This window comes from Parambassis ranga, chromosome 10 (assembly GCF_900634625.1).
Source record: "Parambassis ranga chromosome 10, fParRan2.1, whole genome shotgun sequence".
In the NCBI taxonomy this organism is placed as follows: domain Eukaryota; kingdom Metazoa; phylum Chordata; class Actinopteri; family Ambassidae; genus Parambassis; species Parambassis ranga.
The window spans coordinates 8125138-8141784 of NC_041031.1; the positions used below are offsets into that span (position 1 = coordinate 8125138).

Sequence of the window (16647 nt, forward strand, 5' to 3'; positions counted from 1 at the left end):
GACTAGTATGGTAGATAACAGTTTGAGTGGGCCTGCTGCAAAACACTAATCAGACCTAACACTGCCTAATTAGCACAGAGTCCACTGATTGGCTTACAGCAATAATTAACACAGGTGAGAATAATTAGCTCCCCATAGACCTGTTTGTGGCTGTGTGTGTGTCTGTGTGTGTGCGTGTGAGGGAGTGTCTCTCTCTCTCTGTGTGTGTGTGTGAAGGATGTTATTATGCAGTCTTGGTCCCTAGTGAGACTCAGGAGGCAGAGAGAAGAATCAAACTCATTACTGAAACCAGGCCAACCTGTGTTAGGTGCTCTGCTTTCCCACACCCAGAGAATTAGCCACACAGAGATCCATCTCTCGTCTCTCTTTGTGTGTGTGTGTGTGTGTGTGTGTGTGTATACTTACTTTCTCTCTGTTCTTCACACTGTGTCCGTCCCTTTCCCTACAGCCCCCTCTTGCTGATGACTGAAGGTGCGTTTGAGGAATCTCACCGCTAGGTGAACCTGCTAAGATAAGATGAAACGCAGACATGGGGCATCTCTCTATCATATTCTGTCTCTCTGGTGTTCTGCTTCTCTCTTTTATCCCCCACCCAGTTCCTCTTTCAATTTCTCTTTAGAACAGTAGGAACAAAATTAAGAAAAAAAAATGTTGGCAGCTGCTGTCTTCATAAAAAAGCTTGGTGATGTAGCCTCTCCCTTTCCATAAAAATTGTACACTATACACTTCATGAACTACTACTATTACTGCTTGGCTAAATAGAAAAGATACTGAATCGTGCTAAGCCAACAGTTCATGTTGCTTTTCCAAGACGGAGAAAGCTTGAGATAATGAGAAAGACTGAACAGGAGAGACAAAGAAACGAAAAGGGGGACATTGTTTTGCTGAAAGACTGGCCGTCGTTCATCAGTCTGTAAGCAGCATGGAGTCCTCCATCTCACTCTGCCTGGTTATTTTTATCAAAGTGCTGCTTCTTTGATCAAGCCAACATCACAGAGAGGAAGACGGGCATGCAGACATTGAGGAGGGGGTTAATATTGGAACACAATTGACAGCTTGTCACTTTTAGCTCCGAGGCACCAACATCGCAGAGTAGTTAGTTAGGTGCCAGAAAGGTAGATAGAGGGGGGTAACATACACATACCTCCAAGAGCTTTTTGTGTGCTAAATAAATAACAAGCAATGATGTAAATTGGTGTTTTCCTGGAGTGTGCGGCTGCTCCTGGGATGTATTTTTCATGTCAAGGCATTTTAGAGTGGTTTAGGAGTGCAGGATGTACAGGTAATGAATTTAACCCCGCAAACTGTGTGTAAACACACGCAACCACACATTTCCCCCCCTCTTACATACACATCAGTAAGGGAGTCAACAATTTACCTGACCACAGGTGCACCGCAGCATTAATACGAGGCACAGTCGAGTTGATTCCCACCCTCCATCTCCCTCTCTGCATGATTGTTCTCCACCCACAACAATCCAGGGAGGTGCCAGAGGCGACATCAGCCTATAACCATAAACTAGTAGAGACACAGTGGGAGAGGAAAGCTCATTGTTGGCTGACTGATCTCCAGTCTCTCGCTGACAAGCCTCCCATGTTCCCTAGATTTGTTTTTTGTTCTGTTCGCTCGTGGTAAACACTTGCCTCTCATAACAGGCAGCTACTACCTCTGTCACATTGACGCTGTCAACACAGCACTCACACACACACACAAGATGTATCTATGAACAAAATGGATGTACTCAAAAGCAGCTTAAATGCATATAAGAGCTGTTAAAGCAGTGTTTATGAGAGGAATTTGCATAGTGTTCATAGCACTTTCTGCTTCCTGTCTTTCCTTACACACACTCTCATAAGCTACACTTTTCCACCACAAATACTCTCAACTTGCCTTCCTGACTTTAAAAAAAATGAAAGAGAAAAGAAGGTTGATTGAGGCAAAACAAGGAAGGCTGTTTTTTTCATATTTCCTGTTTCAATAATTAATATGCATGAGTTTTATGGCCGCTTAAGATGCGATCAATTATTCATTAACAGCATGTTAATTGCATCCACAGTCGTGAATATTTAACCAAACACTAAATCAATGAGGTCGAATGAGCAGCAATATGGACGTTTTATAAGCTTTGCCAAAAATTAGGTTAGGCTGTAATGAAAAAACAGCAGAGAACAGATTGAAAAGGGACAAATTTGAAGAAAACACCAACTTCTCAAAAGGGAGTTTTATGTTTAGGAAGCAGACAATATGAATAAATGCAAGGTTGTTGACTCGTAATATTACAGTCAGTGACTCTTAGGCTATTCTTTTGCTTTGTCTCTTTTTTTTTAAATATCCTTTTTTCAAATGGAGAGGATGTAATCTCTTCATCTTTGTCCACTGTAGCCAGCCTTTTTCGCTCTCAAAGACTCCAGACTCCTTTGTCCTGGATCTTTATGTGTATGTGTGTCTGTGCAGCTCTTGTTTGTGTGTGTCTGTGCTGTGTGTCACAGCGGTGTCTGGACAGTGACATTTCTCTGCTTGGATAACCATCGCGCCCTCTGTCCCTCTGTCCCTCCAGCCATGACGCAGGGTAATGTCACCTGTCAGTCTCAAACTCCTACTTACAACCGCTGTCCCCCGTCTCAACTCCTCCACCCCACCCACATGGAACATCACCACCACCACCTCCCTCACCATGACCCTAACTGCTCCTCCCTTGGACCTCACCTTGGAGACAAAGCCCTCTCCATCTTCCCCTTCCTACTCCTTTTGTCCTCCTCTCCTCTACCTTATATGACTCCATATCCTCCTGCTCTTTCGCTGCTCTATATCGAAATGGCAATCCCACCCCTTTCTTCCGCCTTACATTTGCCCCTAGGACTCTAGAATATGGCATAGGAAGACAGCACATACTTTGAATGGCAAAGCCAGGGGTGGGAAGTTGACTTTTTGCCTGGACGTTCTGTGCCTGTTTTCAATTACTCTCGCTGCACTGGCAGGGTGGAGGTTTATGCATTATATGGGAATGTAATTGACTATAACTGCCCTCTTAACATTAACCAGGTGTACTAGCTGAGTGTGTGAGATTAGGCCCCAGGTCTTGGCTGTTGCAGTGTGTGCGTGGACCGTCTCCGTGGTTGCATTGTTGTTGATGTATTTATACCCCACTCCTGTGAGGTGCTGTCCATTAGCACCACATTTAAAAAAAGGCCATTTTCCTGTGTGTGTTTTCCATGTACACAATGTTTATATGTGTGCACACTAGCACTGCTTGTGTAAAGTTTCATCATGGATCGGCCTCTGTGCATGTAAAAAATAAGAGGGAAAGTATAGAAGGAGGCAGGATACAGATACAGCCTGCTTCAAGGGGGGGCCTGACTTTACAAGGACAAAGTCAAAATGGGCCCATTCACAAGGCTGACACGCTGTGATTTGTATGTATAGTAGTGTGCAGCCTGCGGGGCACTAGCCCAGGGGCTATCACAGACACCCAGACCAATACGCCAGCAGGGGGAGGTGATAGGGGCGATGGAAGAGAGGGTGTATGTACAATGTGCGTGCATGTGTGTGTGTGTGAGAGAGAAGAAGAGGGGTGTGTGGTGAAAAAAGGAGCATCAACAGGCTGTCAATCAAGCACTAGCCACAGCTTGTCACTCTTCGATAGAGCTCGTCTAGGGGAGAATGGGAGTCCCTGGGACCCTGAGAGGAGAAAGGAGGAGGAGGTGCTGGAGGGGAGGTGGAGGCTGCAGGGAGGAGGTGACTGTCTGTCTCAGTGACTCAAGCTTGATTTGATATTTGATACCGGGCATGTGGCATTTGAATGCAAATCTATTTTGATTGTCTCACCGTCTGATAGGGTTAAGAGGAATCTATAGGGGATATGTATGTATGCATGCGTATCGGAGGGCTGGATGGAGACAAAATAGGAAAGGGAATTATTCAGTTGAATTATATTACTCACCAATTCACTTGCATTAGGTTTTTTTGTTCTCTCTAAGCAATATAAAGCTATTTAATCAGTATAAATATAATAAGGTAATGGGTCAGAGGTTACAAAAATGTGTTTTGCAGCTATCTTCTATCTGTTTAAGGTTATAGTATTACTGCAGTTGCCAAGCAGTGTATGTAAACATAAAGTATATTACCGTGTGCAATTTGGCAATGTGTGCTTGTGCAGGATAATTATTTTTCCCGTATGCACAAGATTATGTTTAAAAGCGAGTATGCCAAGGAGATAGACAGACGGACAGATAGATGGATGGATAAAGTCGGTATTACTGCAGTATGGAAATCTGAGGCTCAGTTCCCTCCCAATTAGAGCAGTGACTTCTGAAATGCCATAATACCCATTAATTAGCAGGCTGCTATTTTCTCAGTGATTTGGCTAATTAGTCTGCGAGGCTCTACACTATCTGGACCATTATTATTGGGTTGAAGCCATGCAAACACACTCACATGCACACTCTCATGTTTGAGCTGCTGCGCAAACATGAGCACACATAGACACCTTGCAAGTGGAAGCAATACACATCCAATGCACACTGCAGCAATTTCCCATGGTTAGGTGGCCCTAATTTAAATGATACCATTATATGGTTCAGTAGCAGGATAGAAAAGCATGAGAGAACTGTAAACTGTTAAAATGAGGAAAATTAAGAAGAGGTTGCTGATGAAGAGTTAGCCACATGCTGCTCTCTTCTGCTCTTTTTGTAACATACAGCAACTCTGCCCCATCTTCCTATGAAAGAAAACAGGGAAGCATTAACTGCCCCCTATAATGATTTGAGGGGTGTGTGCATGCATGTGTGCGTGTATGAGTGTGTATGCATGTATCTCTCTGTCTCTCCCTCTCTCTCTTTCTCTCTCTACCTCGACAGTCCATCAGTGTCTCCCACCGGACAGACAGGCCACTGACACAGCACCACAAGGCCGAGAAACCTCTTCAATCACTCCCTCACTTTTCCCTCTCTGTCAGACAGCAGATAGGCGTGATTGATCTGTTGTTTCTCCACAGTGGTAAAGCAAAGAGGTTGTGTTGGAATTAAAAAAAAAAGGTCTCCTGGTTTGTGTGACAACCACTTTCATAAGTTTATAAATCATCTTCATCAATAACATAGTCCTATTGGTGCTGGTCATCATATAGCATGTGAGTATGTTTGCATGCATGTGTGAGGGTGTGCTTACACTTCTTGCAGCCCGATGAACTTCATAAGTGTCCCATCACCACTTTAATCAAATTACTTATGAACCAAAATTGACAGTTTTCATTAATTATAAAGGATTATTCTAATTGCGATTCAAATTTATTCATTTAGAACAGACGGCATTCAGTAATGTTTCAGGAAATTTGCATATTAAATGGAGAGGGTAAGCCATTAGCTATGCTAATGTATGCATGATTCCTTATTTTGTGATTGGTGGGCCATATGTAGCAGGCTGGGGGTGTGCAGGTGAGGAATCTAGAAGGAGCTGTAATATGTTTGATAAACACAGAGGGACTCAAGGCCAAAACATGCACATGTGTATACACACACACACACAAGCACTGTAGGAAACCATAGCACTCTGTTCAGTATCAATCTCCCTCTGTCTTTGTCACACACTCTCTGTCTCACATTTACACATTTTCTTCCACTCCCTGTTTCCATATTCCTCCCTCAAGACCCATTGGTGGGAACAACTTTTCACCCGAGAACAAACATGGCACACTAATTAAGTTTCTGATTTCTGATCCTGCTGCATTTAGAAACATAACCTTGAGCCTGTGTACAGTCACAGTCATAGTTATGATTTAATACGGTGCTTAAATGGAACAAAAAGAAAGAACTTTTGCAAGCGGCACATTCATCCCCACAATGTATGGTGCTGGTCCTGGGTTGACACTACGCTCTTTATCAAGCTATATATAGTTGATGCATTATGCATTAAGTTTAACATGTGCTTAAATCAACATTATTCAATATGAATACATCAGTCCTTAACTAAGGCCGAGAGGAGAACAGTTAGGGTAAATGACTGCGCAGGGGAGGTACGCAGGCGGACACAAGCACCCGGTCACACACACATACGCGGTCACACACACCCTTCGGCTGTGCGATGGTGTCTACCCAGGCTGTTGACAGGGCCATTATTCACTGGTCAGTCCCATGAGGGCAGAGTTTGGGCTGGACAGTGTAGCAGCACGTCCCAGCATGGCAGGACAGCGCTGAGGTGAGAGGGACCAGGACCCTTCATTACTCCCACGGTCTAGGGGCCTGCAGCCTCTCTCTCCCTCCTTCTCTCTCTCTCTCTCTTTGTCTCTGTCTCCATCAGATTAATGGGCCAGGCCCGACAGAGGAAGTGTTTCAATCAGCACCGCCTGCCAAGATTGTCCATCACTCAGACAGCCCTTATTCATCATGGCTTTGATACACAGACACGCATACACACATGCACAGATGTTTATTTAGTCTCTTTTTTTCCCCTTTGGTGCTGTGGTGTAAAGTCAGCCCACAGGTACTGATATTATCAGGCTACAAGTTGTTGAAACCAGCACTTCGCACTCTGTCACTGTTCCTGAGTAGCAGAGATGTCATTGCCTGTCTTTCAATGCCGCCTGCAGTTTCTCAGTTGAATTTTGAATGATCCTTTTTGGATGAAATGGATGAAACACAATTGGTTAAGTGTCTCTGGGACTTCTGTCCCCAAGCTGGGACTGGAGCTCTGGCTCCGGGGGAAGCGACGAGCGATCTCTCCCAAGTGGGTCCTCTCCCTGAGCGGCAAAGACACAGCGTGGATCTCCCCTGACCAACCGTCTCCCTTCTCCAGGGTCCATTTGTTCTGAGAAATATTTAACGACGGGGCAAATTCAGCTGACATGACATGCACACACATCAAGCAGATAAAGAGGAGGACGGGACGATGCACGGAGTGAGCCTGAAATGAATTTTTCAGCACAGTGAGATGTTCTATTTGAATAAATCATGACACTTAAGATAGACATGAGGGCAATATAAAGGTGCCCACCACTACTTTGTGGAGCAGCACTTCAAAGGAATGGAGTGAAGTGTGTATGTGAGATGGTCTTTCTTCGTCCATCCAAGGTTTCTGTGTGTTCACTACATGTTTCCATGTATTTTGTTAGATTTGTTCTTCTTTTTAGTCAAGTTGTACCTAGGTATTTATCTAACTGACAGAATGGCATGATGAACTATAGATGTTTCACTACCAGCCTACCTTAACTGGGCCACTGCAGCCTGTTACAGCCTGGTGTCCGAGACCGAGGGCCAGGCCCAGAGACAGACCTGGTTCTGGATTATTAATGTTCCCCCCTGTGGAGCCAGGCACCCTCCCCCACCCAGTGCCCCCCTACACCCCTGGGGTCAGCCTGCATGGCTCCTAGTGCAAGGCCCCCATCATAAATCTCCCTAAATTAGTGTGTGTGTGTGTGTGTGTGTGCTTCCATGCTTAAACGTATACTGCAGGCAGGCAGACAGGTCACCACGAAAACAAGCCAGTCAGGCTCTTGGTTGAAGTGTCAGTGATGCATGGCGGAAAGAGCAAAAGAAAGAGTTGAAAAGAAAAAAAGTGAAAATGAGAAATGAAACACACACAGGGAGGAAAAGAAAATACACAAAACAGTTGAGTTGAGGTAGATATTTGGTTCTCTGAGAGCACCACACTTCACTTTTAGTTTAGTTTAGTTGTTGATTTGTGCTGTAACTTTATTTGCTCACAAATATTTACACTTAATTTGAACTTGCCTCTGACTTCATTAGGATTGATTTCCTGAACAAATCTTAATGCTTAATTGCCGAAGTGCTGCATCCACCATCCGTCTACCTGCCTAGATTAGTTCAACATGTCCCACAGTGGTAACAGGCATGGGGAAGTGCTGTTGTGTCACTTAGTTAACCCCCGAGACAAATGGCTCCCCTCCGGAGCACAGTGAATTACACACCTCATGAAGCATATTAGGAGCCAGACACAGTGCTTTTCTTCTGGAGATGATCTGTGCAGCAGAAATGGATGGAGGGAGCATAGAGGGCTGAGTTATGGCATCACCCCCAGCTATTTTTCCAGTGCATCGGCATCAGAACAAAACAGAGAAAGCACAGAGAGGGGGGGGAGAATAAAGAAATGAGCACAAAGATGTACAGCACAAAAGGCTGAAAAGATAAATAAGCCAGAGCTACTGGAGAAGATAAAACCAGAGTTCTAAAGTTATCTGTGTTAAATTTGACAAGGAAAACAACTCTTTACCTCATTTGTGGCTGATGTAGGAAAATTATTAGAAAATATAAGAGAATTGTACCTCGGAGGCTTCCTTGCTGTTAGCTAATCGCTTAGACAATCTTTATCACCGCAGTAATAATATTTAGATGCTACAGGGATTACTTAAAAGTTGTGTTGTAATTGCTTTCCTTGTTTTGTTTTTTATGGGCAGAGGGTGATTTTGTGTTTAATTGCTCCAAAGTGACAAATAATGCACGTTATGATATGATGAAAGTGTGAGATCATTAAATTACTACGGCGACCAGCTGCATGTGTTTATTCGTTCGTTTTTGCTTCTACAAATTTATGCCACGAGGCTTCAAGAGGCCAAGCAGTTATTTACACAAATTCACTTCCACAGCCATTTCTGGATTTGGGGGTAATTACGTGAGAGCAAAATGGTTTTATTTCATTTAATCCAGCCGGTGCAGCAATTTGCACTAGTAATATTTGTAGCTGTGGAGTAAAGCGGCATGAAAGCAGCAAGAGTTTCAAACACAAACAAGAAGAGGAGGTGATGATCAAAACAAGAAACCGCGCACGAGAGAATAGTATTGATGCATTCAAATCAGCTTGACTTTGAAAAACCAGAATTTAAGAATATAAATACATAAGGAGTGCCCTTAGCACAAAAAAACATACTACTTTTTTAAATTTTATATAATTATCCTAAGCTGTTTTACTGCATTTTCTCTGCCATGTTACAAAAGAATGAAGAAGATGGCTTGTAGAGTGAAAAAAAGAGGAAGAAGATTCTTTATGTGAGCACAGTGAACAAATCCACAGCAGTAGGCAGCCATGTACAGAGCCCAGAAAGCATTTGGGGTTAAAAGCATTGTTCAGGGGCACTTCAGCCATGGATGTTGCTGCTTCTCTAATTTCTTCCCAAACCAAAAGCATGTCCTTGGTTATAGATACAGCAGTGGTCATAAGTAGTATCTGATTTTTTTTAGATTTGCACAGATTTCCATCCAGGTTTCTTGAATTTCAGGTCACATTTGAACAGAACAACAACTCATATTTTGCTCAAAGAAAACAGAGCAATTGAGAGAATTACAGGCTATCATCTGCTATTTGTCCATATTTACTGGTCAGCTGTCAATCAGATTATTCATAAATCCTTATAATAATCTCTTTGCTATTGCATATCAACACACATTGCTCTTTATCCACCACCACCCAGCAGACTCTCACACTGCGCTGATCCATGTAAATGTGTGTAGCGATGATTCCAGTCGCTTGGTTCCCAGGGAGATGAAATAGCTCACACAGGAATCAACTTGCTGCTGTTTTGTAATGTTTCCATGTGGCTGAATCTAGACACCTTTAGTCATATAAATAATGAATCAGATGATGCACACAGGCAAGAGATGACGGGACATGCTGACATATAGCTCAGTGAATGAGGCAAACTGACTTTTCGCGTTGTTTTTCACGTTCACAATCTCAAGTCACAGTTTTTGTTTTCCACCATCTCTATCCTCAAAACTCTAACATTTAACCTCCGAATTTGGTCACCTCTGACTCTGGTGACCCTAACTTTCCTCCTTCCACTTATCCATCACCCATCCATCAGGATGGAGCAGAGCAGGAGGGGTAGGACAGTTGGGGAAAGAGTGAAATCAATGAATTAAACAGGAGATGCAGTGAGGAAGGTGGAGTATGTTGGACAAGTGGATGTAGTCCGCAGCTGTCTGTGAGGCTGCTCCCTGACCTCGAGGAGATAAGAAAGTTGGGAGACCCTCAGTCTGTGGGGTCTAACAGCCACTGTAAAAAAAAAAAAACTCCATCTCTCTGCTTCATGAATTATTGAGATATTGGCCTACAGCTTCTAAAATATACAGGAGGGTGGTCTGTCTCTCCTTTCAGATTTCACAAACTGTCTACCTCAGTGTCTATCTTACTATCAGTTTCTTTTCTGCCTTTTTCTCTGTCTCCCCCCCAGTTTTTCCTTTCCGCCGTCTTCTCATTCAGATTTGGCCTCTTGCACCAGTATGACCGTAAATCAGAACACAAACAAAGCCAAAGGGAAAAAACAGAACAGAGCATCAGAGACAGACAGTTTGTTATTCAGAGCATAAGAGGGTTTCTTCTTCTTCTTCTTCTTCCTTGAAGTGGAGCATCTACCACTAACCAGCTGTCATCCATTTAAAAGTTCGCAGGGATAAATTCACCAGTTCTTGTGTTACATCAGATGCTTGTAATGCACACAGCAGTAGGCTGGCCCTTGAAATGAGACAGAACTCCGGTCTGTCCATTTATCTTCTTTCCTCTCTTGTTGTTGTTTTTTTTCCCCCCTTGATGAAGCAATTGTCCACGGCACACTACTGCTTACTGTGTTTCTCTTGACATGTCTCTCACGGTGTGTGTGTGTGTGTGTGATGCTTTTGCTCGTGCATGATTACATCTAAGGCAGTTGGCTCCAAACGCGCTGCCCAGTGCAGAATCCTAGCCATAACAAATGAACAGAGGGGAGAAAATAAGACATATGAAAGAAAAGCTGAGCAAAGGAGTGATTCTCTTTCTGGCTGGTAGAGATCTGTATTGTAAGCAGTTTCAGCTGTCAGCACTTCTTTGAGCTACCTCAAAGGGAGGAGGAGGGTAGAGGGGTGGGGAAATGTTGTAGTTTTATTTTCCCCCTTTTTAGGGTTCCTGTTTATTTGTACACTGCACTGTTTATTTTTGCGGTTCATTTGTTTTGTTTTGTTTTTGTTTTTTCAGAGACAGACAATGCAGAAAGAGGAGAGTGAAGAAATGTACACTACTGTAGTTTCAGTTAAAGAAGAAGTTGTCAGGCTTCAAGCCTTGGGGTGGGGCTAGGGAATACATTGTCAGCCGTCCCCTTTTTTGCTTTTTAGCCCACCCCCCAACTCTCCCCTTTACTCCTCCGACCCTCCCTCCTCCCTCCCTCCCTCCCTCCCTCATTAAGTATTGATGTGGGTAGCCATACTTGCCATCTCAGCCTATTAATAATGCATGGCAGGTGCTGTTGATGTGGTCTCTCACACTGAGATTGAGAGAGGCAGGAATGGCAACACTATGCTGCAGAGTAGCTACAGAACAACCTCCGTCACACGGCTGTGCTGCTGGGGGGGCCTATGTATGTGGCTCGCAGATGGATATACAAGGTAGCACCTTGCTCAATATCCTGCAGCTGTTTTTATATAAAAAAAACTGCTTTTGTCATAAACAACTGACAGACAAAGGTGGGATAGTGTATGGGTCTTGTCTGCCAGTGCTGTTTTATTTGTTTTATTTGTATTTTGTGTCTTACTCTGTACCCTGAAAGACTCATAGATGCTCTAATAATAGCTCATGTGATTTGCTTTCTGTCTCACACACAGGTTTTTCCTCAAGTTCTTCCTGAAGTGTAACCAGAACTGCCTGAAGAATGCAGGGAACCCTCGAGACATGAGGCGTTTTCAGGTGACAAACAACTGTCTGTCTTTGTGTGTATAGTGGACAAGAACCAATTCCTTTAAACTGTCTTTCACCAGTTTACTGTAAAGCAGCAGACCCTGCTACAGCATAACCTCCCTCACCTTGTGGAATAAAATAGTCACAATATAAAATAAGTCACAATGTCTAGCAGCATAATCTAACATGAAGTAAATATTTACTAAATAAACTGTAATGTAATAACAGTAAAAACATCTGTAACATTATGAACAAAGCTATAAAATGCCTCATTTTAGCCAACATGGCCTTAACAATGCAGTCTAGATTGGCAAGCAACATGGCAGGCTTGCCAAACACATGCTCAAAGTGTAACCAGCAGATTTATGTACAAAATAAATCAACCACTACAAAGCATTTTACCATCTTTTAGCTCATTGTTTCAACTACTTTACGACTTTGGTTCATTCTTTCTGCTCTCATCGAATTGTTTTCAGTTGCATCTAGCAGCTGTTGTCAGGAGAAAAAAAACTTGCACTGCACAGTGACTGCCTGTTACAAATGAGCTGGTGAACATTAGTGGAGCGTTCAAAGAACCTGACATTTCTCTGTGGATTTAGTGGAGACCAAAATAGTGTTAAAAGGACAGTGTCTCATGACAGCTGGATATAGTGTGCAGTACAAAAAAGCATGCTGGAACAGCTCACTTTAAAAGTGGTATCTTTATATGATATATGTGATTATTAAATGGCCAAAATCAAATTCGACATATATGAAAAATACAAAACCAGAGCTTCTAGGTAAAAGATTGCAACACACAATGCCCACGAAACAAATCAAAGTTCTTATGGATACAGAACAGTCAGACATTTTCAAAATAAGTGCAATATCTATGCGACTGCACTAGTGTTTTGCAAGTATGTATCTTCGGTAACATATAATTGAATTGTTTTCTCTTTCTTAGGTGGTTGTGTCAACTACAGTGAGCGTTGAGGGCCATGTCCTGGCTGTATCTGATAACATGTTTGTGCACAACAACTCCAAACATGGGCGCAGAGCTCGGAGACTGGACCCCTCAGAAGGAACGCCATCCTACCTGGAACACGGTATTAAAAGCAGGAACAAAACACCCAGACTCTAAGCCTTCTTTGTCTTCTTCACTTTCTTTCTCTTCCCTTCTCTCTCCCCCCCCCCCCCCCCCACCCCCCACCCCCGTCTGGCTCCACACTCAACCCTTCTTCTGTCTCTTCTCTATTCCCCTCAAACCTGCTTTCTTTCTTATCTCTCTCCTGTTTCCTCCTGGATTCTCACTTTCCTCGCTTGTAAGGATTCTAACTCGAACTAAGCGAGGAGTGAGTGGTAGCTAGTCAGTCTCTTGTCTCTCCCTTGTGGCTTGCTCCCCTCAGGTCTCTGCCTCTGGGCCTTCTACTCTGCCTCGCATAAGCACTATGTGTCTTATGAGGTCTGTTCTGCTTAAAGCCAACACTGGCTTTATTTCCTCGGAGACCTGCTTTTATCCTCTAGCCCTCCATCACTCCCCATCCCTCAGGTTTTCAAACACACCCATACACACACTAAAAAGACCATGCACACGCATGCACAGTCAAACCTTTAATACTTCATAATGACATGTGCACATGATTTAGGAGCCTGCACTGATTCCCAAGTCCCTAATCCAGTTATTTTCTCATTTCGATTTCCCAGACATTGAATAAGAGAAACATATTTTTTTTCTTTGAGGAGAGTCAACCTCAGGGATGATAATGACAAAAACTAAGAAGGGATTTACATGATGGCCTATAGTAGATTGCATTAAGATTGAATGTTATGGTTAAATCTTTCTAATGACTGTTCTCTGGAGGCAAGGTGGACCACTTGTCCCTGCAACTGGTCTCACAGATGATTAGAAAAGTTCACAAAGACGAGACATATTGGAGACGTCAGTGAGACTTGGATCTTACACAGAATGAAAGTACAAACAGTACACTAACAGATGTTCCATGTGTCAGAGAGATTTGTTTGGGAATTTCCTCTTCTCTGATTTTCTGTTATCCTGATGACGGGAGTTAAAAGGCGGAACAAGAAGAGTGAAAGAACACAACAGAGGGGGACATGCGGAGACGTAGGTGTAATGAAGGGGTAAAAAGTGAATGATAATATAAAGAAAAGATGAAATGCTAAGAAAGACAGGGGTTTTTGTTTTTTTTTTCCTTTTCTTTCCTCTGCCTAGTGTGTGTTGAATTTGTGTGCAGGATACACAACTTTGGGGCCCATTTCAGGCGGTAATAGATGAGCAGTGCATGGAGTTGAACAGATGGCACAGAGGAACACCCCAAAGTATAATCCTATCACATGGATTCACGTTCCACCATCTGGTTAATCCACACACACACACACACACACCCATATAAACACACACATCTACACATGCACATTGAGCACACATAATATCAGCGGCTGTGAAAAGGAGGCATCTTAGGCCATGATTACGGCCACAGATTGCTGCTTGGTGAACGCTGATCTCTGCAGGCATATCGGGGGGCTAAATATCATTCCAGCTTGTTGGGGAGGATCAACAGAACAGGGAGTCAGGCAAAGAGCAAAGGCTGGGCTGCAGGGAAAAAAGTCAGCCTAGTCTAAAGTGGATTATGCTGCTTTACAGAATTACAGCATGTCTGACAAGCTGCATATCTGTTAAGGAGAGGAGATTTAGCTTGTATAAACATGTATTTTCCCAATGCTGTTCTTTTCTTCAATCACATCCAGTAATCTCTATTCTATAACACTAACAGCTTAGGTCAAAAAGCACATTGAATACCAGTTATTGAAAATGTGGTTTATTGTCCAAAAAGATTCAAAGAATATGCTTTAAAAGAAAACACTCAAAGCTTACAAAATACATTACAAATATACCAAGCAGGAGCTGAAAAGAGCCCATATGGTCACAGGCTTTATGGCCAGGCTTTTGGTTAGCTGCTGCACAGATATATGAAATAGACAGCTGAGCAAGAGCTAAGTGTTTAGTTAATGAAGGCAGCATATTCAGAGGGCAGAGCTACTGTTGGCTCGACTCTGTTCCCCGGTCGCATGGCCTTTGATCAGACACTGAGCACACCTGACATTTACACGCCCGCACGCTTTGCCACGTGTCATAAAACAAGCACACTGTCGCTGCCCTCACACACAGGGCAGGGGTGATGTTTAATAACGGGGTGCGTATAATCACTCTGATTAGTATTCCTCGCTCGCCCCTGACCCCTGGGAGAGAGGCAAGAGGTGATGTATGTGTGTCCGTGTGTGAGTAAAAGAGAGAGAGAGAGATGGAAAGAAGGGACTGATGCCAATAGCAAAGACCTTTCTGCACTGTCATTAGGTTAGTTAGCATCTAATCTATTATGTGATTTTTTTTTCTCAGCAACCCCAAGCATCAAAGCCATCAGCCCTAGTGAAGGGTGGACCACAGGGGGCGCAACAGTCATCATCATAGGGGACAATTTCTTCGATGGTCTTCAAGTCATCTTTGGAACCATGCTCGTCTGGAGTGAGGTTAGTTACGTATGTGTGGATGAGTTTAAGAGTGCAACCACACCACATTTTAAAATATTGAAAATAGGCCTCACAAACTGTAAACCTGCAGTTTCTGTAATTTTGTTTTGACTTAGAGCATTTGTCTATTTCTCATAGCTCCTGCAGGAGATCATAGGATATGACAGCAGCTCTTTTTTATTGGAAAACCGCTGTTATTAAATTAAAATAATAGCTGGTTGCTGTTGCTCAAAAGTGACATAAATTGTTAAATACTTTTGCTAATATTTATAATCAAAGAATTGAATTAGAAAACATTGTTTAATTATTAAAGAGAGCTGCATCCTTGTAAGAGCAAATCTTGCAATCTTTTACTATCTGAACACCAGCCTGCTATCTCATTTTTCTCTCTGGCAGCTCTTATTTCTGTCACCTCTCTTCCTGTCTTTTATTATGTTGGTATCTGCCTCCTTGAAATATGTGCACATCGTACAGTATGAATCCCTTTGTAAGGAGCATCTGCCAGATGACTAAAATGTAAATGTAGTGTATGTGTGAAATTGAAGGTCAGTGAGCAGCACAGCTAAACAGCTTTCTCTTTAGTAAAGGAATAATTCTATAAAAAGCTCCTATATTATCTCGCTGAGAGGTGAGTGGGGCCAGACAATGGTAGAATGAAAGCTTGGCTAAGTGAGCAATGAAAGGGACAGTTAGAAAGATACACATACACACACATGTGCATACACAAAGCACTGGCAGCAGCATTGATAGCTTTTGAGCACTGCTAGCTTTTGAGTGCTAGTTCACTATAGCGTGCAGAAAATGAGCACTCAGTGAGGTCTCATCTGTGTTTTGTCTTGTTACCGTTTTCCTTCAAAGACACTTCAGAATACACACACACACACATACACGGTGAGTGGGCTCATCAACCACACTAAGTGGGCCTGTTTAAGACACGGTGGTGCTTTAATGTGGCTAACGGCAGCTAGACAGCTTCAGCTGACAGACATAGAGACAGGGGCAGCAGAGACAAGCATATTATACATTTGCTTATACTGTTCAATAGATGTATGCAGAGGAAAGTGTGTTTTATTCATAAACAGATAACTGCTTTTGAACCCCTCTTACAGAGTCCATGTCAACACTGATAACCATCCTAAGCCTCACAGTGGCATTGCCTTGGGCTATGAGGCCACCTGAGGGCTTTAGCGCTAACACATCATTTTCAGGCTTATTATACAAAGAAAGAAAGTCAAAGCTGCAAGGGAAAGGTCTGAGACGAGCTGAGAATAGTCCCTTGAGCACGTGTTTAGATACAAAGTTGCACTACATTAATCCACCTGCCCTCTCTGCTTCTCTGTAGCTGATCACCCCCCATGCCATTCGTGTGCAAACTCCGCCCAGACACATCCCCGGGGTGGTGGAGGTCACACTGTCCTACAAATCCAAACAGTTCTGCAAAGGCACACCTGGACGCTTCATCTACACAGGTAT

General features: G+C 43.1%; 1 protein-coding gene across 7 annotated transcripts in view; it reads left to right on the top strand.

Annotated features, from left to right (window-relative positions):
• The window catches only part of ebf1a (EBF transcription factor 1a), a 51890-nt gene that overhangs the window by 16493 nt on the left and 18750 nt on the right, over positions 1-16647 (top strand). For all 7 annotated transcript variants that reach the window (XM_028415706.1, XM_028415704.1, XM_028415707.1 and 4 more), the window contains exons 7-10: positions 11577-11658; positions 12593-12734; positions 15044-15174; positions 16517-16643. In XM_028415706.1, the coding sequence (XP_028271507.1) occupies positions 11577-11658; positions 12593-12734; positions 15044-15174; positions 16517-16643 (482 nt within the window). The remainder of the gene's footprint in view (positions 1-11576; positions 11659-12592; positions 12735-15043; positions 15175-16516; positions 16644-16647) is intronic.